The sequence below is a fragment of the Amyelois transitella genome, chromosome 4, assembly GCF_032362555.1.
Source record: "Amyelois transitella isolate CPQ chromosome 4, ilAmyTran1.1, whole genome shotgun sequence".
Classification (NCBI taxonomy): domain Eukaryota; kingdom Metazoa; phylum Arthropoda; class Insecta; order Lepidoptera; family Pyralidae; genus Amyelois; species Amyelois transitella.
The window spans coordinates 872,740-897,717 of NC_083507.1; the positions used below are offsets into that span (position 1 = coordinate 872,740).

A 24,978-nucleotide genomic window follows, 5' to 3' on the forward strand; every position below is an offset into this window, starting at 1 on the left:
AGTCAACGTCAGAAGTTAGCTCCACAGGGATTTTTGCAAAGAAATTATCAAAAGCATTTACTATGTCCTGAGTTTTAGAAATACTTTTGTTACCGATTGACTGGTAATTGTGTCCAAAATACTAGTTTATGAACAGGAATAATATTTTTCAATTTTTCAATCAAGTTATCTTTTCGCTCTTGCTCGATACCTTTAGGAAATGATCTGAAAGATAGTGATACAGCTTTAGGATTTTTGAGATATTTATCATTCAGAAATCTCAATACTATTTCTTCTTCGTCAAAATTATTTTTATAAAATAAGTCAAATTCATTTCTTTTAAAATTAACTTGTACCATAGTTTTCAAATATGCTCTTGGAGAAGATTTTTGAATTCGTCGATCTGAAATATTGTTGGGCATATTTATGAATTGTTGAGCGGTTAGCGATTCTACAATGACTTTATTATTATTAATTGATGATACTGCATCTACAAAGTCGTGATAGCGCAAGCGACACTAAAATGACGGGTCGCGCGGGGTGGGGTGCCAGAGTGATTAGCGGGGATTTTGTATGGTATTGATGCTAAGCGTTATTATAGTATTGTATTTGTAATTTTTATTTTACTTACGTCAATCGCTTTGGGCGGTTAACGTCTCAGAAAAAGTAATAATTTTATTTATGGTTTTACTGGTCATACGCTAAAAAGTCGTTAACTGATTTTAACGTTCATAAAGTGTTTTATTTTGGGAAAACGTTTTTATAGCTTAGTATATTTATTTGCAATTTAAACAGTAAACCTAACTGAATTGTAACTAAAGGATCTTTACGATTCTTTAATGTGGTAAAAAAGGATAATGTTATTATTGCAATGTAACTATAGCGATAATTTTGAAAGCATAACCACGTTAAGGTATAAAAGTGATTTTTTACTGAAGTATTGTTGGTTAACGTCTATAAAGCTATGTTCACTATTGTTTTTTTCTTCGCTTAACGATGTATTTGTGTTGGCTATTTTCAAAACTACAAGCGATAGAAAAATGTTTCTAAGACAGATCGATAGAGATTTTTTTCCTGTATAAAGTGGTATCAAAAACTCAAAATCGACCCCTTGAGGCTTAACGACTTTTTAGCTAACGGACGGCAGATAAGCATATACCTTAGTCTCTGAAAAAAATCTATTCTATTCTTAAGAGATCAAGTGGTAATATTCTATTTTCTATTGGCGCCGGGAACCACACGGCTGATATTATTCTACAAGCGATCACGGTAATAACAAAATCTTGGCTACACCCAGCAGATTTATTTCGTCAATGCCTCGTCAAAGACACACAAAATATTACGTAAAATGTACCTATCGCTGACAGCGACCGTTTAACCGACCACGTTGTAGGAAGTCATGTTGTTCCGGTGTTTTGGTAGGTCAAGAGTCTCCATTCATTGGCACCGTGTTATTTATTGACCAACTTACATATTTTAATTGATAATTAATGCATACTATTAAAGTTGAAATAGAATTGCGTTTTTGTTTGTACTGTGTTAAAAAACATTAAAAACTACTGTTTCGATTTTGATGATATTTGGGCACAAAGATAGGTATAACCTTCAAGGAAACATTGCCAAATTTTCCACTGCTAATTCTCAAGGGAGCGAATTCCCGCGGAAAATTATACAAAATAAATAAAATGACGCCTCTTACCTGGAAAGGTAGGCAGAGTATATGTCTTTCCACTTGCTTACCACGATCCCTGCATACTTTTTCGCTTCATCCACAATCATGCAATCGCAATCTCGTCGGTTAAGGGTATTCTTGACCTGACCTTTGGCCAAGATGACCTCTATGTAATTCATTTAACGAATATAAAAATTAACAAAATGAAAAGTAAACCTTTTTTTTTGTTTCTTATTTATTTGTTTCATAATGAAAGAAAACTTTGAATTTTACGTTAAGAAAATAGGTTTAAAACTTTAATGTGAATTTGCAAAAATTGCATTGTTTGTTTGCAATTCAAATAAATATGTCAATTCATTTTACGTACATAAAATTGACATATACCTAATCCAATAAAATTTATGTTTTCCACTTATTTAAACAAATCATCATAATGTACTATCTAAGTATATATAAAATAATGGAACGAATAAAATAATTTTCCTTGCAAAATTTCCTGTCCTATTTAAATTACAATAATTTAGTAATAGCCGTCTAAATTATTGTATGAAAGTTGTGCGAACCGGTCGGCAGTGGGTCAAAACTAGACTGAGATGGAAATATACATTTGTTGAGAGTGCGAAAGAGATGGCCTGTGAACATAACAGTTACGTAAGGTTTGATTCTTGCGAATTTTAATACCTAGTGGTGAAATGTGATCTCTTACGACACTTAGCCTGAATTATGAAAGTCTAAAAGGAGATAGAATACTCTTATTATAAACATAATTATTGCACATAAAATTATAACATACTAGCTGCGCCCGCGACTTCGTCTGCGTGGAATAGTTATTTTGGGCATCACTGAAGCCCTCAAGAATGAATATTGTTTTTTACATATTCCCTTATTTCTTTGCTTTTTATAGTTGCAGCGTGATGTTATATATACATATATATATATTTATATAAGCCTTCCTCAATAAATGGTTTATTCAACACAAAAAGAATTTTTAATTCGAACCAGTAGTTCCTGAGATTAGCGCGTTCAAACAAACAAACAAACAAACTCTTCAGCTTTATAATATTAGTATAGATCTAGCGGTAACCCGCAGTATCGCCCGCGTGAGTTTATCGAAATCGCACAATAAGCGACGAATTTATCGCCACCCACAAAAGAATACCTACAAGTTTTTGTAAACGCCACGTAAGCTTTATATTCGTTTTTACGCGGACAAAAAGTACCTTATGTCAAGCAACACTTTATTGCTACGGCATATTGTTTTAATTGTCCATAATGGCTGGTGACCGCAATCAGACAGGTTCCGCCGAATGAAGTCAGGTCAGGTCAGGTCAGGTAATCACCGTGACAGATGAAAATCATGCAATTGACCTGCGAGATAATTTTATGGATGTTTATGTGAAAAGTTCAATTATAGATACCGAAATTTGTTTCTTTTTTATTTTTAATAATGAAAAGTTAAATTATAGGTTCTGAAATTAGGTTTTTTTTTTAATTACAATCAAAATTAGAATTGACTTAATAGCCAGCTTTTTTCTGTTACTTCGTATGAATTCGTTAAGGATCCGATTTCAACTATAAAAAAATTAAATAATTATATAATACTTAAATGTCATGTAAAAAAAAAAAATTTAACATCATTAGTTTGGTTTAGTAGTTTTGGCGGGAAAACAAAAACACCACACAGTTACATTTATAATATCAGTATGGTTTACGAGTTATTATAAAAAAAGACAGTCGATGCGCGAATCCTACTCGCATTTGTCTTTAAATTTTCTACAATAAAACAAGGGCCGTCTGCATGGTTGCCAGATGATACCGACTGTACCGAGACAGTAGTAGCGACACGGTGCAAAGACCCCATCCTTAATACTCACTTTCACCTTGTGGTTTATGGGATTAACGTGCTCTTCATCTTTTTTAAGAGTCCCATAGACAAAACGGAAACCTTTTTGCCTTTAACTCTATGGTTTCGTCATAGAAATAGTTTCGCTTGTATACCTAGGAAATATGCTGAAATAATTAAAATATTTGAGCTGGAATAAAAGATGATGATTACTCTGTCATGATATTTTTTTTATTTATTCTTTTTTTTTTAGTATATTTAAACACTTTGTGGTTTTTTAAGAAAGGAGTTTGTAACACCTGTGTACATTGAATTGTACAAATAAATCTTTCATTCATTCATTCATTCAAATCTAATTATAATAATATCGTGTAAGTACCTCGTTCTATTATCTATGATTAGTCAGTAGAAGTAAAAAAAAATTACAATATCCATAAAAAATCAATGACTCTACAAACATGTAATCACGTAATGTCCCTTGCGAGGTAGACAGAGGCAAAGGCCTTGAAAAGACTGAAAGACCACGTGATCAGCTGTGATGGAATTGCGATTCAAATCATTGATAGCCCGTCACCTACAAGAAGAATCTCAAGTTTACTAGCCTTTCCCATTCTCGCCTTTTACGACATCTACGAGAAAGATATGTGTCCTATTCTTAAATGCCGAGAATCACAATATTAATTACTCTAAGTGTATTTCATACGTTTTTTATACATACATATGGTCACGTCTATATCTCTTGCGGGGTAGACAGAGCCCACAGTCTTGAAAGGACTGAATGGCCACGTTCAGCTATTTAGCTTAATGATGGATTTGAGATTCAAATAGTGACAAGTTGCTAACCCATCGCCTAAAAAAGAATCCCAAGTTTGTAAGCCTATCCCTTAGTCGCCTTTTACGACATCCATGGGAAAGAGATGGAGCGGTCCTATTCTTTTTGTATTAGTGCCAGGAACCACACGGCACACGTTTTATTTTTTTCTATACATTAGTAAATTTTTATTCGTCCGATCTCAATCTGGCTGATAAGAAAGAGGAGGTCTAATATGGCGCACGCAAGCTAAAACAATGTCTAAAATTGTAAGAAGATATAGGTTTTTTTCCACAAAACATGACCAGGAAATAGTCTCGCAAAGAGTCACAATAGCTTATTAGTGTGTTCCCGACATAACCACAGTACTTAATAAAGCATTGTAGAAAGTAAAGCCGTTTCCAAACGCCTCTGTAAATGGACGTTGCCTTTATCATGGGTACAGTCAACTGCATATACATACATACAACACAATCACTTCTATATCCCCTGCGGGGTAGACAGAGCCAGCAGTCTTGAAAAAAAACTGATAGGCCACGTTCAACTGTTTGGCTTAATGATAGAATTGAGATTCAAATAGTGACAGGTTGCTAGCCCGTTTTCTTTTTTTTTTCCTCCGAATGGGAAATCCTTTTAACAGACTGCCTCCCGGGTCTTCACCCGGGAGAGTGTGGGCATCTAATGTGCCAGCCTACCCACTAAAACCCCTCTGGTGCGCCCTTTTCGCCATTTTGAGCAGCTAGCTCGTCGCCTAAAAGAAAAATCTCAAGTTTATAAGCCACCAATAGAAAAAGAATAGGACCACTCCATCTCGTTCCTATAGATGTCGTAAAAAGCGGAAAAAAAGTAAAAAGGTAAAGGCTTATAAACTTAGGATTCTATAATTCTATTAAAGCAAATAAATATTCTATTCTATTCTTTTAGGCAATGGGCTAGTTCTCTATCAACCCCGTTAGGGATAGGGAAGTGATATGTGACGTAAAAACTTAATAATAAATAACAATATCAATGATTCTTTCTAACGAACTTTAGATAATTCATTACAACTTTTATTTTTATATCAAAGGGTCTTCGTTATCGAATTCCGTATAATAAGCTAAGGAATGCTGTCCGTCCTTTTATTGGTCCAAGGGTAGGTCAATGACCCTGATCTGGACAGGAATTTAGAAACTAACCTGTATTAAAAAAAATACAATGCTATAGATAAAAATTAGATAACATCTAAATACCTGTTTGAATGATAACAATTCTTAACTCGACTATAGAAGTAATATTATGTAGATGTACAGTTATACATAAATATACTCACGACTATATCTCTTGCGGGGTGGACAGAGACAACAGTTTTGAAAAGACTGATAGGCCACATTGAACTGTTAGGGTTAATGATAGAATTGAGATTCTAATAATGACAGGACATAATAATCTCAAGTTATTTCTTACTCACCTTTAATGAGATACCTGAGTGGTCCTATTCTTTTTCTATTGGTGCCGGGCACCACACGGCACGGCGTATACAATAATAAGAAATAGGTCATCTTATCTTATAAGTACGAATTTGACGGCCACTGTGGCGCAGCGGTAGAAGGCTTGTGTGTGACACCAGAGGTCCCGGGTTCGAATCCCGGCCAGGGCATGATGAGAAAATAACTTTTTCTGATTGACCTGGGTCTTGGATGTAATTATTATAGAATATTGTATCGTTGAGTTAGTATCTCGTTACTCAAGTCTCGAACTTACTTCGAGGCTAACTCAATCAGTGTAATTTGTACAAAAAAAATTAAATAAGATTATGCCTCGTGTAATTATCTTAATTACCATCTCCTGGATTGGGGATTTATGTGAAATAATAGACCAGGATGGAAAAGGCTTGTCACTATACGAATCCCAATTACATCAGTACTCGAGACCTTTGGCTCTATCTACACTGTGACGTATATTAATATATATATAAAACTAGAGGCCGCCCGCGACTTCGTCCGCATGGAAACCCTATCAATCCCGCGGGAACTCTGGGATAAAAAGTAGCCTATGTGTTATTCTGGGTCTTCAGCTACCTACATACCAAATTTCATGGTAATCGGTTCAGTAGTTTTTGCGTGAAAGAGTAACAAACATCCATACATCCATACAAACTTTCGCCTTTATAATAGTAGTAGGATTAATATTGTTTCTATGAGATATATGCATACACTACCTATTTATTTATTTATTTAAAACTTTATAGCACAAAAAACAAATGTACAAAAGGCGGACTTATGCCGTTTGGCATTCTCTACCAGTCAACCAGCTGACCGAACAGTAAAAACTATGTTATATTATATGTTTTAACCGATTACGTAAACAATGTAAATGTTACTATCGTTGCGGTTTACGATTATAAAAAAAAACCCGTAGAAAGTCAGATGTGAACTGGTGCGAGTTCAATTATTATTGTACGTCGTACGAGCAAGAAGTGCGAGAAATGATTTCATCAGAGTCGGTCAAGTGGTGGTATTAAAAATATTCATTGTGCCGTGTGGTTTCTGGCACTTTAGAATATTTGCTCGATGTTGTATAAAGCGACTATTAGTAACCTGCACATTCAGGAAACTGGATAGGTAACCCATTATTAACCCAATATGTAGGTTGGGAGTAAACAGACAAAAATCTTTTCAAATTACGATAAAAAAAACTTGCTTTTCCTAACTAGAGTAAAAGCTAGGCCTAAATGAATGTAAATAGAATGTAATGTAAACAATGGTAGCTAGCGCGTGCCAGAGAAAGTGTCGTACGTAGGCGCGCAAGCGAGAGGCGCAAGCGAGCGGGGCTTTGGGTCAAGTTCAGTATCATTTTTGACCTCGGATCCTTTCCCTTACTCTTCTCCCTCCTGTCGTTAATTCCGGTTACATTCACTCACATCGAATTCACCAGCTTTTACCGAAAATTGTTTCTCCTTTGGACTGATGATCGACATGATGATTCGCTTTTGAGTAATTTCAGTCATCTCCGGGTGAAAATCGCTCTATTGACTTATTTATTCGTATTCACAAACATACATATAGCCACGTCTTTGTCCCTTGCGGGGTAGACAGAGCCAACAGTCTTGAAAAGACTGATAGGCCACATTCAGCGGTTGGTATGCCCAACCGCTGAATAATAAAAAAACGCTACAACCTGTAATTTTGGCCATACGTCAAAAGTCAACATGACATTCCGGGCGATGCGCTATGCCATCATGAGTTTCAGTGTAGTGATGTGAACAGTGAAACTATTTATTACTAGAGGCCGCCCGCGACTTCGTCCGCATGGAAACCCTATCAATCCCGCGGGAACTCTGAGATAAAAAGTAGCCTATGTGTTATTCTGGGTCTTCAGCTACCTACATACCAAATTTCATGGTAATCGGTTCAGTAGTTTTTGCGTGAAAGAGTAACAAACATCCATACAAACTTTCGCCTTTATAATAGTAGTAGGATAGATAATATTTTTAACAATAACAAATACGTTTGCTATACAGCTGCAAAAGGTCGCTATGTCATATCAATCAATCAATCATTATGTTTTTATTTTTGAAAACAGGTTACAATGGCGTGCCGTGTGGTTTCCGGCACCAGTAATAAAAAGAATAGTCTTATTCCCGATGTCGTAAAATGCGACTAACAACCTGTCCGAATTTTAATCTCAATTCGATCATTAAGCCAAACAGCTGAACTTGACCTATCAGTCTTCTCAAGACTAGGCTGTCTATCCCGCAAGGAATATAGACGTGCTTATATAAATGATGCTCTAATAAAATGATAATCTAAAAATCTAATAAATCTAAGCTGCTTTGTCAGGATTGATACATAAATAATCACGTTTCTATCCCATTCGAGGTAGACAGAGTCAACCAAACATTTAATCATAGATAGTGTGGCGACTAAAGAGTTTTACTTTAGCTAGCCTATCGCCTATATGAAGAATCGCAAGTTTATAAGTCCCTTACTTGCCTTTTACAACGTCCATAGGAAAGCCATTAGAGTTAGTTAGCCAACTGACCCAAAGACCTAGTACTCGCTAGATGCATATCAATGCATGTCATCACACTGTGATCGTTGCAACAGATTCCTTTTCGTTGGCGGTTTGTGTGATTGGAGAAAAGCGGGAGCTATCTATACTAATACTAGCTGTGCCCGCGACTCCGTCCGCGTGGAATAGTTATTTTAGGCATCATTAAAAGGGTGAATAATTTTCCCCGCTTTTTTCCACATTTTCCATTATTTCTTCGCTCCCAATAGTTGCAGCGTGATGTTATATACCCTAAAGCCTTCCTCGATAAATGGTCTATTCGACGCAAATAGAATTTTTCAATTCGAACCACTAGTTCCTGAGATTAGCGCGTTCAAACAAACAAACAAACTCTTCAGCTTTATAATACTAGTATCTATACTATACGAGTATATTTCTAAATATCATTAATTTTTACTATACTCTGTTTAGTTTATTTCCTTATTTCAGTATATTTTTTCCGCTTACCGTAGGCTATCAAACCCTAGCCTCCAATTCGTTATATGCAGATAATATTCGCAACGATCTGCGCGCGCGCATTAGAAGTGCGCCTAATGATGCATCCAGGATTTCAATCACGTTTCAAGGTCGTCGTTCTTATTACTGCCATTAGGCAACCGATTTGACTGGATTCAACTGTCATCAGTCGCTGTTCACTATTACTGGACAAAGAAGCTAGTACTCATATATGTAGATATTATTTTTATTATGAAGGTTTATTTTTATGACGCTACGTTTTAGTACGCTTGTCTGTGACACCGGAGGTCCCGGGTTCGAATCCCGGCCAGGGCATGATGAGAAAAGAACTTTTTCCGATTGACCTGGGTCTTGGATGTTTATCTATATAAGTATTTATTATAAAATATAGTATCGTTGAGTTAGTATCTCGTAACACAAGTCTCGAACTTACTTCGAGGCTAACTCAATCTGTGTAATTTGTCCCGTATTTATTTATTATTTATTTTATTTATTATTTTTGTAAAACATCAACAACCTCTAAATATATGAAATAAGTAGCACTTTTGTACTAGAATTACGGTATTAAATGCTCTTGTATATAATTTTGTGTACATGAAAAAATAAATAACCTCGGAAGACTAGGTACCTATTATTAAAATGACAATATTTAACAAACACCTAGTAGAACAAATGATCAAAGTTGACGGCTATCTATGTCTACTTATTACCCTTGTAAGTAATTTCTACAATAGTAATATAAAAAAAATACACGTATGTACAATTGTACATATGTATGTTTCAGAATTATTTGTGGCACTAGAAATAAAAATATTAATAATTTTTTTCAAAAAAGGATACAAGGTATAGCTTATTGATGTCAACATAACTTATGTCTAATCACATCAATTACCTCTTCCAAAGCGCATGCGTAGAAGAAGTGGCGGAACAAACCACACTGCAGCATTTTCACCGGACTTTAAATCTAAATCGTGGACGAACTTTATCCCCGACTCACGACTTGTATTCCGAATCACGGAGAGGCTCCCTCTTGATTTTACTTTTATTTTCTATTATTTTAAAAAGGCTTTCATCACTCGATTTAATATTAAGTGTACCTACTTGAAATCGCCAAACTTAGTCGAGGGTAGGCGATGGGCTAGCAACCTTTCACTAGGTATTTGAATCTCAGTTCCATCATAAAGCTGTTTATGACCTCTCAGTCTTTTAAGACTGTTGGCTCTGTCTCCCTCATGAGGGATATGGACGTGACTGTGTGGCGATATCTTTACGCCACAAAAATAAAAAATAGAATCACGCGACGCTATCAGTCATAAACAGCGAAAAACCTAAATCGCGCAAGCAAAGATTTCACTGATTGGAGCAATATATACAACCTCCGACTCAACATCGTCGCAGCCGCGGTTCCCCAGGCATAACACCTAGCCTGGCGGAAGATCTTGCCTTTGGTGGCGGTCGAGCTGATTCAACGCTCCCACTACAACTGTATGTATATTAATGTTGTAGGAAGCAAAATCCGGTTTTCAACAGATTAAGATATAAATAAATGAGTTTCAAAAGTGACAAGCCTCTAAGGTAGTGTCAATTTGTAATCGATAGAAAGGTGACCTTGATGTTTTGGGTCAAGGCGACAACGGCCGTTGAACTCGATTTATTTTTATAGTAAACTAAACATAAACATTACGGAATGTTTCTATATAATGTACGTACATATGTATATGAAGTCACGCCGCTTTCTTGGATGGGAAGACAGAGACTTCATCCTTCGACTTTCGAAAATAATACAGTCTTCATGCAAGCTCCTCGGTTTAGAGATACAAAAAATGTTTTATATTCGAACTGTTTATCATCATCTTGCATACATATACAGTTATTAGGGTATGTATGTACTTAAATACATATCATTAGATATTTATAACTTCCGGGGTAAAAAAGGGTCTTAAAAGAATGAAAGGCCGCGATCAGCTGTACATACATACATATAATCACGTCTATATCCCGGGGTAGACAGAGCCAAACAGTCTTGTAAACACTGATAGGCCACGTTCAACTATTTTAAGATAGAATTGAGATTTAAATAGTGACAGGTTGCTAGCCCATCGCCTAAAAGAAGAATCCCAGGTTTATAAGACTACCCCTTAGTCTCCTTTTACGACATCGATGGGAAAGAGATGGAATGGTCCTATTCTTTTTCCTATTAGTGCCGGGAACCACACGGCACCTGTGTATTACTTAAAAATTAAATCGAAAATTTTTGTCATGAAATTTATCTTAAAACAACTAAAGAACTGTGTTTAGATTTCCCTTGAACTGCTGCATTGTAAACTAATTTACTTACATAATTACAGAATAACTTAAAACACAGATCGTGATTTATCACAATTATTTTCAGTCCCAATGACTGTATGACATTGGCCGCCTTGGCCTGATCTGAGCAATTTCAGATTTTTTCTTTGCAGCTAAATGATAGTGGCCAGTATTTTAAAATTAATCGTGTCTATTAAGAAAAACAATAATATGTACATGCAGATTTAGGTTCTGTCATAATGTCATTCCTTAAACAATTTTGGCGGCAATCCAGGCCTTTCTTCAGACTAAAGATTAACAGAAAAATACAATCGTGATCATAGATGTTGTGTTTTGTGTTTTTTTTTTCTGGACTTTTAATGGACAAACAATGTCTAGTGGGCACTAATCGTTTAGAACTTTAGTTCCACAAATTTAAGAACTGTAAAATAAAAAAATTAAAATTAAGCTTAATCCTACTAATATTATAAATGCGAAAGTTTGTGAGTATGTCAGGATGTCAGTATATATGTTTGTTACTCTTTCACGCAAAAACTGCTGAACCGATTACGATGAAATTTGGTGCTTTTGGGCTATATAACATCACGTTGAAAATGTGAAAAAAACGGGGAAAATTATTCACCCTTGAAGGCTTCAATGATGCCAAAAGTAACTATTCCACGTAGACGGAGTCGCGGACACAGCTAGTAAAAATACAAAATGTATTTACAACGCGTATGAAGTTCGCGGGACAGCTAAATTAACATAAAAATATCAATTACTCAAACAGTCTAGTACATCTAACTTGCAGCAACAAATACAAGTCGCGTATAATTTATTAACACATGTGAATATTAAACAATAACGCAACGCATCAAAACATCGTTATTTTCGTCAGTCATACATTACGTTGTGACAACACTACGTCCGCTTGAATACGACATGATTTATTGCATACAGAATATTTTATGCACTGAAAATATGGTTAAGTTTCTGTAATTGTAACACGATTTTTAGTTAGTTCGTTAATATTATTTATTAGGTGTATAGAGTTATGAAATTAAAAAAAAATGTTAAGTTGCGTATCCCATAAGGAATTGTATAACAGTTAATCAGTTTTAATAAAAGGATTACGGGGTAGACAGAGCCAACAGTCATCAAAAGACTATTGCACCTACCCTTAAGACATTAAGAAACCGTCTCGCTCCAATATGGAGGTGATCAACGCAATATAGTTTTTAAGAAATAATGTCTAAATATACTGCCATGCGGAACGAATTGCTAATAATAATATCTACGCGTTATCTTTTCAAGCAAAGAACGTTAATTTTTCTTGCGCTAAGTACTTATAAAATATTAATAACAGACCGGTCGGGAAAATAGTTGGGAAATTAAAAACAAATATATACTTTTTTAATTTATCGAAACAAGCAATAAATTACGACTGATTAGAACAATCTCAGGGTGCATTAGTATCAAAAAGACTGAGTGGTGGAGAAGGTAATTGAAATTTGAATTTTTCCCTATACATATGATAAATTCTTGTTTTCGTTGGGAAAATGCGTTGTTTTATGTACAAGAGAAAGATAAAGCTAAAAATGTAGAAACATTCAAAATTTGTTCACACAATTCGAACTATTAAGAAAAACTTAATTTCACAGATTATCAATCCTTTATTCTTGAAAGATCTGTATTTATTTTTAAGACATTGAAACAGAGTAAGGACTTTGCCTTGACGGCCTCAAACAATCAAACCTTGTCGTTTTTAACAATAAATACTTCAACCACTTTAAAAAAACTAAAGGCAATCGTAATAAATTTTTAATCCAAATGTCAATACACAAGAGAAGGTAAGCCGAGGTAGTTCGATCCAAAAAAGGATGCAGTCGATTTAAAAATATAGTACACTTTTTTTTAATGTATAAGGTATAAGGTCTGTCAAGAAACTTTAATTATCTGTGCACCTAGTTTTTTTTAAGAATTGACATGATTGTGATGTAGGTATGTTTAATTTCGATTTAAATTTTAAAACTTTGTTTGGTATTCTTTATTTTATTCAATTTATACTTTTTACTTGCCAGTTCATTATTTCAATATATGACCTTTGCGTATGGCACTTTTGTATGAAGTTTCTTAATATAATACCTGTAGAAAAACATACTGTTTGTATCGATAACCCGCCAAAACATGCTAAATTATAACCAAATGAGGTTTAGTAGTAAGCTACTTTATCTAATTTGGTTATTTAGTACTTTAGGATAAGTATAAATGTGACTAATATAGAATAGAAGTACTCCATCTCTTTTCCATACATGCCATAAAAGCCGACAAAGGGATATGCTGATAAAATCTTAGGCGATGGGCTAGGAATCATATTCCATAATTATGCCATACAGCCGATTGTGGCCTTTCAGTCTTGTGAGACTGTTAACTCTGTCTACCTCATAAGGGAGTGACGACATACCTACATATGTTTATATTTTATAATTCTAGAACTTTAATTAAATATTTATATTTGTTATAGAAAAAACACCTTAATTTGGACTGAGATTCAAAACAAACAAAATTATGCAAAGATTATATAAAAAGAAAGATGTGGTCTTTGCCTACCCCTTCTAAAGAATCTTGATGTCTGATTGATGTCCTATTTTTAAACCTCATTTAAGGCAGTAAATTATACCAAACAATAATTATCTAGAGACAATGTCATCATCATTTCTGGACAGGAAGCGGAAGAGAAATGTCACGGAAAAGCGCGGCAAATCGATCTTCCGGATATAACTGAAGACATCCATCAAGATGTTTACAGCCTTTATACTTTATTGTTCAGATATACGGGTTCATGGCGAGTTGTCTTACAAAACGTTTTATTAAAAGTAAATTAACTCACACGGCTTTTTATTTCAAAAAGCAAACAGTTTTTTATTTAAATTATTTTTTTAGAAGAGTATGGATATTATCAGATTAAAAAAGAAATTCATCCTTTTGTTACATGTATGGAGTCTTATATGGAATGCTACCCCTTACATTTTATTTTTCTAAATCCATTCTACACGAATTTATAGTGCCGTGTGGTTCCCGGCAACGATTGAAAAAAGAATAGGACCACGCCATGTCTTTCCCATGGATGTCGTAAAAGGCGACTAAGGGATAGGCTTTATATACTTGGGACTTCTTTAAGGCGACGTGCTAGCAACCTGTTACTATTTGAATTTCGATTCTATCATAAAGCCAAACAGCTTAACGTGGCCCATCAGCCTTTTCAAGACTATCACGTCTGTCTTCCCCGCTGAGGTTATAGACGTGATTATATACCTAAAAGAATTTCTAGAATTTTATTTTTATACACCTTATCTTCAAAATTCAAGTGGAAAGAGGTAGTCTCTGCCTACCCCTCCAGGAAAGAGGCGTGATTTTATGTATTTATGTATGTATGTATATTAAAAAATTCAGTTTTATAATTTTAATAATCCTTAATATAATGGTTGTTACGCACGGACAGACAAACGGACAATGCGCTCACAAAACTACAAAAAAATGATGTTCACGAAATTTAAATTCTTCAATATAAATACGGAAAGGAATTTTATAAGAATACTCGAGATTACAACCTTCATATAACTTTATTGCAATGGCAGAAGGCTTCCGACTTACAACCAGTTGATGAAAATAAATTTAAGGTAAAATGTGATGAGTTTAAGACACGAGGTTAAGTAAGTACTCGTAGTAAAAGAAAATTTATGGTGTTAATATTGAAAATTAAGTGCAATGAATTATGTTATGAATTTTTACGCCTTACGCCCATAAAAAAGGAGAGCTGTTAAGATTGACTTTTACATACATGACATACATTAATAATAATAATAAATAAATATATACGGGACAAATAACACTGATTGAGTTTAGCCTCGAAGTAAGTTCGAGACTTGTGTTACGAGATACCAACTCAACGATACTTTATTTTATAATAAATACTTATATAGATAAACATACAAGACCCAGGCCGATCAGAAAAAGTTCTTTTCAGGCAGAGACCACATCTTTCCACTGGCCACGATCCTTGCAAACTTACTTCTTTCGCTTCATCCACATTAAAACTTAAAATAAGATTTTTATTAGGTGACATAATTAAATTATGGAACCTGTTTTTTTTTTCCAGTGGAAGACGCCAGCGGCCGCTACACGTCGATGTTCTACTGGGGGAACAACTACTGGACGGGCTCCGCCGAGCTGTGCCAGATCCTGAACGAGCAGCACACGCCTTCACCACACCACAATAGTAAGTACTTATAGATAATTTAACTAGCTGACGCCCGCGACTTCGCGAACAATATGCTAACGCCCTGTATTGCCCCCTTAGAGGAGCGGAAGAAGAAATTTTTGTGAATCAGTTTTTATATTGGACCGAGCCAACCATATCAGGGAAATCGCATTCAAATCTGTATATTATTTTATGCGTGATGTAGATGGACAGAGATTCTAGAAATCATTATTTGATTCGCTTGACAAAATGTTTCCAGTACCGACATCGGTCCCTTAAATTTTGATTTTGAGTATTGATATGGATAGAAAAAAAAAACAAAAACTAGCTTTCGACCGACATAAGTTAAAAAATAATTAGATAAATGTTTCAGTTACATACGACATTAATTTACATATAATGATGCAAAGATTCTTTCATACCGCAAGGGATAGGCTAAGGGGAAAAAAAATACTGCCTAGAAGATTATAAAAAAAAGGAGGCATTATAGCAATGGCCACTAACAAAAAAAAATATTTTTGACTTTGGCGCGTTAATAGTGATCATGTCACCCATACCAGTAAACATTATTAAGATTATAAAACAAAATATGTAAGTTATCTTTTTCATTAATATTAATAAGCTTTTAAAGAATAGTTGATCCTATTTTTATACTAACAATTTTTTTAGACTTTCATTTTATTTTATTTACTCGTCTTTGTTATAATTGATTAAGGTAATTAAAGACAAATATTTTGAACAATAAACTTAAATTTAAATTCTGTAACTTCATTCGCGTGGTTACACAAATTTTAAATTGCAATTGTAGTCCTCTTAATTTAACTGGCAGGTTATAAAACGTTACAAAATGTCAGTTAAACACACATAAGAGATTTACAAATAAACTTATTATGGGCATTATGAGCAAATGTCATAATTTGTTTGGAATTATTTCTGTCCAGTCACTTCTCAAGGCCCGTAAATGAGGTATTATGATAACGTTACATAATTTTTATCATATTTATTGCACGCTATCATAATTATCATATATGCTTTTGGTGTATTAAAATTGAGTATACAATTTAAGATGAAGGGAAAATAAGAACATCTAAATGACGACTATTCTACTAATCCTTCTCACTTATATTAAAAATGCGAAAGTTTATAAGGAAGGATGTTTTGAAGTGTATTTGTTACTCTTTCACACAAAAACTACTTACATACATATAATCAAAAACAAACACGCAACTAATCCGTCAGTTAGGTAGTAAAATTAATCTATACCATAATATTATAAAGCTGAAGAGTTTGTTTGTTTGAACGCGCTAATCTCAGGAACTACTGGTTCGAATTGAAAAATTAGTTTATCGAGGAAGGCTTCAGGCTATATAATTTCACGCTGCACCTATAAGGAGCAAAGAAATAATGGAAAATGGTTTTCATGATGCCCAATATAACTATTCCACGCGGACGAAGTTGCGGGCACAGCTAGTATATACTTATGTATAATGTAGCCATGTGAGACTCTAACTTGGAATTGCAATTATCCAAAAAGACAAATGAAAGGAGCCCATTAATTTTCTAATGACAAGACACAGACCACTGAAGCACGTTAAGACATCGCAATTTTTGCTTTACAGACAGACACACAACATAACTAACTGCTATCATATATATAAATGATCCTTGTGTCATCGCAAACGCGTAATTTGTCATTTTGCAAAGTTATCATTTGTATTTCGTGCATGGATGAGTCTTATACGACAAAACAATTTGTTGTATGTCGCAATTTTTTTTATTTTTTGTACCGTTCAGTTCACATTTGCTTTTTTATAGTTCCGAAGAACTCCTTGTAGGATCACATCGTTATGAGTATGTCTGGCAAAAATGGTGCCGTGTGGTTCCCGGACCATTAAAGAAAGAATGGGCTTATAAACTTGGGATTCTTCTTTTAGGCGACGGGCTAGCAACCTATCACTATATGAATCTCAATTCTATCGTTAAACCAAAAAACTGAACTTGGCCTATTAGTGTTTTCAAGACTGTTAGCTCTGTCTACCCTGCAAATGATATATATGTGATTATATGTATGTATGTATCAGTAAGTAAGAACGTCGTAACATAAGTCTCAAACTTATGTATTTCGAGACTAACTCAATATGTGTAATTTGTCCCGTATATATTTTATCTGTGAAAATCTTATAATTAAAAGACAACGTTATAAAAAAATAGAATACTTTTTATACAATTTTTTTTAATGTTTATAAATATACCAACCAAAAAATCTGTGTCACTTGGTACATACATATATAAACATATGCTTGCATGAATATGCAGCTTATTGTGTATAAGGAAAAGTCGGTTTTCAAGAAATATTATGAAACCCGCACCTATTATAATTTTCGACACATTACAAATTTGCAATGCAAATTAGAAAAATCTGCAAAGAGTAATTTCATGATAATTACATACCTATGGCATGTTCATAAACAAAAAGTTAGTGAGCGTGTCTGTCCGTACGTATGTACGGTGAACACGTAATAATACATAGAGTTGTGTAATGATGAAATGCCTTCCGCGGTCTCTGGGTCAAGGAAAGCCGGCGGCCTAAATCAGGATTATATATATATACGGGACAAATTACACAGATTGAGTTAGCCTCGAAGTAAGTTCGAGACTTGCGTTACGAGATACTAACTCAACGATACTATATTTTATAATAAATACTTATATAGACAAACATCCAAGACCCAAGCCAATCAGAGAAGAGAAGATCTTTTCTCATGCCCTGGCCGGGATTCGAACCCGGGACCTTCAGTGTCACAGACAAGCGTAATACTCGTACCGCTGCGCCACAGAGGCCGTCACTTAATTATTATTCATCACACTATTTCCTAATGGTATTGTTGACTAAGGGATAGGCTTAAAAACTTGGAATTCTACTTTTAGGCTATAGGCTAGCAATCTGTCACTATTTGAATCTCGATTCTATCATTAAGCCAAAAAACTGAACGTGGCCTATCAGTGTTTTCAAGACTGTTGGCTCTCTGTACACACAACATGCTGTTTTGTATGTTTTGCAGAAATCAGTGCAGAAGAAGCGGTAACAAACTGCACTGCGGCATTTTCTCAACAACGTCAACTCAACAACTATCCAAACTTAGAATCTATTGTCTTTATAATACCACCAACAACCGCTTCGTTCGCGCAATTTAGCGCCACCTTCAAAAGAAACAGACAGATTTTTCGCAAATTCCACGGGAATTTAAGCTTTTCATTTATTCATTTAAAACTTCATTGCTTAAAGTAAAATGTATAAATGTTGGAGGTAATGTCGTTTGACAGTCTTTACCAACCATTTGACATTTGGTTTGTACCAGAATGAAAAGTACCAAATTCAAATTCAAAACGTTAGAATTTAAATTCATTATTATGGGACCCCATATCATTCTCCAGACTGTTATTTATATATTCGAAAAATTTTATGGTTTGCTCAGTAGATAACGCGTGAAGAGACAACAAACACACTTTCAAATTATTAACATTAGTTGGGATTAAATAAATGCCCTTAGCTTAAAGCCATACATTCATACATATGGTCACGTCTATATCCCTTGCGGGGTGGACAGAGCCAACAGTCTTGAAAAGACTGAATGGCCACGTTCAGCTATTTGGCTTAAGATAGAATTAAGATTCAAATAGTGACAGATTGCTAGCCCATCGCCTAAAAAAGAATCCCAAGTTTGTAAGCCTATCCGTTAGCCGCCTTTTACGACATCAATGGGAACGAGATGGAGTGGTCCTATTCTTCTTTGTAATGGTGCCGGGAACCACACGGCATAAAGCCATAGGCGAAGGGTAGAGAGAGCCGTGCCGAGACACACATCTTTTTAGGTCACAGGTGCTAGACTTTAATAAAGTATTGTTATCAAACAGAACTGAAACCGATAATTACACAGACTGATTTGATCTAAAAGGTCACATGGAGGTCAAAATTGGCAAAAACATCGCAAATTAAGGACACTGTTAATTGAGAACGGTGTAAACTCGATTGTTATCAAAAAAGGTCATATTGTGACGTGACATTCTAGTAATTTTTACAATAATATATCTGTGGTTTGTTTATTTATTTATTTAAACATTATTATAATGCACAATAGGATTGTTATCATTTAATACATGCTAATTATAAGATAATTAGAGCAAATTTTTTTTAAGACTTGTGGTTCCCGGCACCAATAGAAAAAAGAATAGGACCACTCCATCTCTCTCCCATAGATGTCGTAAAAGGCGACTGAGGGTAAACTTATAAACTTGGGATTCTTCTTTAGGCGATGGGCTAGCAACCTGTCACTATTTGAATCTTAATTCTATCTTAATGCCAAATAGCTGAACATGGCCCATCAGTCCATTCAAGACTGTTGGCTCTGTTTACCCCGCATAGGATATAGACGTGATTATATGTATGTATGTTTTTTTTTGTATGTCTGTAACGAATAAACTCAAAAAAACTACAAAGCTGATTTTCACGAAATTTAGCACAGATATAGAATAGACCTTTGGGAGTAACGTAGTCTACTTTTTCTAGCATTTCCCACGGGAACAAAGCCCCGCGCAATAGCTAGTTTTTAATTTTTAATACAAATCAAGTTCATTTCTTTAAGAATGCTATATCTTATGTTGTATTTCTTTATTGGGCTTAATTCATTCAGAAAACTGCAACAGTAAAACACGACATTACTCTCATATTTGGGGCGTGACACCCTGAAACAGATGGTTACATGATTGCCACAAATGTACTAATGATCGTTACAACGAAAAACATAGATAGATAATAGCGAAAAAGTTACAATTTTACAAAATGGAACAGTCCAAATTGGGTGATGTAAGAATGTGCGCACGCGTTGATGTCTTTCGTAGAACGATGTGTTGATTACTCGTATCATCAACATTGCTATTTATTTTTAGTTAAAGTATATGATAGATACATATGAACATACAATCACGTCTTTATCTTTTTAGGGGTAGACAGAGCCAACAATTTAGTAACGACTGAAAGGTCACGGTCATCTATATAATGATGGTATTGAGATTCAAACAGTGACAGGTTGCTAGCCCATCAGCTGCAAAATTAAAAGCCTATTTCTTAGGCGCCTTTTACGACATCCATGGAAATAATACAAAGTGGTTCGTCTAAGTTCCGGAAACCATACGGTACTTACATACATACCATGCTACATGTTTCCCATTGGGGTAGGCAGAGACTATTTCCACGTACTTAAGATGGCCATATATAGGGTAGGTTAAGATGGTTCGGTCATGTGGAGAGGATGAATGAAAGCAGGTTGACTAAGCAGAAATACAAGGAGAGTGTGGAGGGAAAGGTCGGAGTGGGAAGACCTAGACGAACGTTTCTTGATCAAACTAAGGACGTCCTGGCAAAGGGTCAGGTCAAGAGTACCCGAAACCGCCGAGCTTGCATGAAGAGAGTAATGAATGTGGATGAACCGAAGAGAGTGTGCAGAGATCGTGGCAAGTGGAAAGATGTAGTTTCTGTCTACACCACCAGGAAGGAGGCGTCATTTTTATGTATGTTAACATGTATGTTAACATACATACATATCATCAAGTCTATATCCCATGCGCGGTAGACAGAGCCAACAGTTGCCAGCCCAGCTAGTTTATAAGCCTATCCCTTAGTGCCGTGTGGTTCCTGGCACCTACATACATACATAAAAAAAGAATAGGACCACTCCATCTCATTTCCCATGGACTTCGTAAGAGGCGATTAACGGATGTATGTTAAATAATATATTAATCTATTAATCGTTGTTCCAGAGAGCAGCGGCTCCCAGATCTTTAGCGAATGGCGGCAGGACGTGTCCATGTCGGGCTCCGGGCCTCCGTTCGCGACGGCCTTCTACACCGTGCGGCTCAGCGTGCAGACTGATGTCAAGGAGATTGTGAAAACGGTAATGAATACATACATACATAAATAATTAATCTTTATTTTCTCCCATACAAAAAAAGGTTTCACTTATAAGATTCTAGCGACCCGCCCCGGCTACGCACGGGTGCAAAATTATAAATGTTATTATACATAAAAACCTTCCTCTTGAATCACTCTACCTGTTACAAAAAACCGCATCAAAATCCGTTGCGTAATTTTAAAGATTTAAGCATATAGACAAACAGACTAAAATAGCGACTTTGTTTTATACTATGTAGTGATTCACATATACATATCGGGAGACTGGTAATGGACTGGCCTAAGCTAGGCTAAAATCCTGTGTTTCAGGCCACCAGGTCTCCGCCCCCATTTAAGTTACACAAAAACACACTTAACATTAGAGATTAGGTATATAAAAAAAAGACATACATAAAATCACGCCTCTTTCCCGGAGGGGTAGGCAGAGACTACCTCTTTCCACTTGCCACGATCGCTGCATACTCCCTTCGCTTCATACACATTCATAACTCTCATGCAAGCTCGGCGGTTTGGGGTACTTTTGACCTGACCCTTTACCAGGACGTTAATTTGGTCAATATACGTTCTAGGTCTTCCCACTCCGACCTTTCCCTCCACACTCTCCTTGTATATCTGCTTAGTCATGATGAATATGCCATCAAAAACATCCTGTAAAAACGCCAAGTCTCGCAGCTCAGTTTTTCTACCAAGTAAAAAGTTGTGAGATCCATGTGATAACAAGTCGGTTAATCTATTTATGTAGTCTCTACTTAGATGACCTTCTGACCTAAGTTATTATCATGCCAATATTAAAAATATTTTACGTGTTAAACAAATAGATCGACGATTTGATCGAAAATTCAGGTTTTTGTTTTATCCACCACGAAATTATACGGGGTCGAAAATAGCCTGAATAGTTTCGAAGGGAGGAAGCTTTTTTTTTGCTCGACTTGGCGGGGGCACTGCCGTGCCCCCAGATACAAAACCAGCTTTAGCACGCAGCTTCGCACACGTTTAGCTGAAATTTCCATTTCCGTATAATAACAACCAAAAATTTCACGCGTCCTTTTCCAATTTTTAATTCAAAATAAACGTGTAGAGTTAATCGTCAACTCGCTTGAAAGAAACTCGCTTGCGCGCGCGAGTTGGTGATTTTCAATATTACCTAGTTTTATTGTTATCAACTCGCTCGTCTATATAAAGTACAGTCTAATAAAATACAGGTTGATGAAACCAAAAACTATAAATCATTATTTAGTGACGGCGTTGGCTGATTCTATGAAGTGCTGACTTAGATTTCACACAGGTGTACAGTTTCTACTAATTTTAGCAACTTAAAAGTTACTTTTAATTACTCAATTGTGTCGTTATATAGAGTGGGTGTAACGCTATGTAGAGTGAATAATTGTATGGAATACAAGCTAAACCAACCAAAGCCAATTGATTTCGACGCTTTAAAGAGTTTGTCGTTAAATCGAATGACGTTTCATGGAATTTACACTGTATACTGATTTCAAAAACGATGTATATATTGGTTTTATTTAAAAACACCAGTCTTATATAAATTGTCTTATACATTTATACGAGTAGTAAGCAAGTACCTAAACATTAAATTTCTGTAACGTTTTTGTAGCTGACTATACTTTTAAACGTCAGATTTCATGATCAAGCGAGTTGACGACAACAAAAATAAATAGAATTGAATATTGCCAACTCGCCGGCGCGCGCGAGTTTCTCTCACGCGAGTTGACGATTAACTCAACGTGTAGCGTTACGTGCGCGTTTAATAAAAGGTTTTATTTACAAATCTATAAAAATTGTAGTTCGCGTAGGAAATGCGAAAGACCTGAATAGGTGGCGCTAATTCGCGCGTGTAGGTGGAGATAATTTCACGCAGGGGAAGCTAGTGCGTTGGTAAATAAGAAATGGCTTCACGTTACACCTAAATGTCACCAAAATTGGAAAATCAGTAGAATTGCTTGGCAAAATTTTGAAAATTCCCGTTAGAGCGAAAAACAGACACACCACACATCAGCTTGATCGGAGCTATGTTAAAATAACCACATTGGCTTTCACTAAAAACCAATATTTTTATTTTATCTTTTTTTTCGTAGTAATTTACACAGTAACAAGAAATAGTACACAGTTATAAAAGTAACAAATCACTTGCAATAATACCATTTATTTTCAATTAAATTAAAGTAAATTTGAATAATTTTAAAACCTAATTGTACTCGTGTAAATGCAAATTAAAAATTTGAAAAAAGAACACATAATTCCATTTCCCGCACAGCGCCGCACTCTCCACCTGGGCATATGCCTGCCGTCGAGCTGCGGCCGCGGCGACGTGACGTCACTGGCGAGCGGCGTGCGCGCACCCGTCCTGCGCCACGCCGTGCTCAGCGTGCGCGCGCCGTTGCAAGGCTCCTACACCTACTTTGGAGACCCTACTTTTAGGGTGTTATTGTAAGTATACATACATTCAGTCAGAAAAGTATCGGGAATGGATTATTTATTTATGGTTCCAAATTCAAATTTTTGTTTTTTTTGTTGTTGTTAGATTGGCACAACTGTTTTCCATTTTGGCGCGGAGTTTGAGTTGCATCTGTTGTTTACATTAAATACAGTGCTATTTTTAGTTATATCATATCTAGTGTGTATTGCTAATTTCATAATGGATAAAAACATCGAACAAAGAGTTTGTCTTAAATTTTGCATTGCCAATGGAATATCGTGTTCGGAGTCACTGAAAATGTTACAGAAGGCTTACGGTGAATCGACTTTATCAAAAACTCGTGCTTATGAGTGGTACAAAGCGTTCAAAAGCGGTCGAGATGTGATGGAAGATTTGCCTCGCTCTGGTAGGCCATCAACGTCTGCAACTGAAGTTAACATCGCAAAAGTGAAGGAAATAGTGACTGAAAATCCTCATTCAACTTTGAGAGAGATAGCCACCGAACTTTCTGTATCTCACGAGTCGATCCGTACCATTTTAACTAATAATTTGGGTATGAAACATGTTGCCGCTCGGCTAGTCCCAAAAGACCTGAATTTTTTTCAAAAACTCAATCGCATGGGAGTCGCTGAGGACATGCTAGAACGAGTCAATTCCGACCCAACATTCATGAAACGCATTGTTACTGGTGACGAGACGTGGGTTTACGAGTTTGACATGCAAACTAGTCAACAAGCTTCGGAATGGCGCCTTCCAACTGAACCGAAACCGAAAAAACCACGCCAAAGTCGTTCAAAAGTCAAAGTCATGTTGACTGTTTTCTTTGACTATCGCGGTGTTGTGCACTCGGAATTCTTGCCGGAAGGTCAAACGGTAAATAAGGAATATTATTTGAGTGTTATGCGGCGTTTAAGAGAGCAAATCCGACGAAAGAGGCCAGATTTGTGGAAAGAAAATTCTTGGATTTTGCACCATGATAATGCACCTTCGCACAAGGCCATCATTGTGAACGAATTTTTAACCAAACACTCAACAAATACCATCGAGCAACCACCATATTCACCAGATATGGCTCCAGCCGACTTTTTTCTTTTTCCTAAACTCAAATTACCACTTCGTGGCACCCGTTTTCAATCGGTAGAAGACATAAAAGAGAATTCGCGGCGAGAACTGACCTCAATTCCGGAAACAGCGTTTAAAAAATGTTTTGATGTTTGG

At 35.7% G+C, this 24,978-nt stretch overlaps 1 protein-coding gene across 1 annotated transcript in view; it reads left to right on the plus strand.

Moving 5' to 3' along the window:
- Positions 1 to 24,978, plus strand: part of LOC106132958 (O-acyltransferase like protein) — a 58,130-nt gene that overhangs the window by 16,634 nt on the left and 16,518 nt on the right. The window contains exons 2-4 of the mRNA XM_060954450.1: positions 15,257 to 15,376; positions 21,176 to 21,309; positions 23,599 to 23,771. Of these exons, the coding sequence (XP_060810433.1) occupies positions 15,257 to 15,376; positions 21,176 to 21,309; positions 23,599 to 23,771 (427 nt within the window). The remainder of the gene's footprint in view (positions 1 to 15,256; positions 15,377 to 21,175; positions 21,310 to 23,598; positions 23,772 to 24,978) is intronic.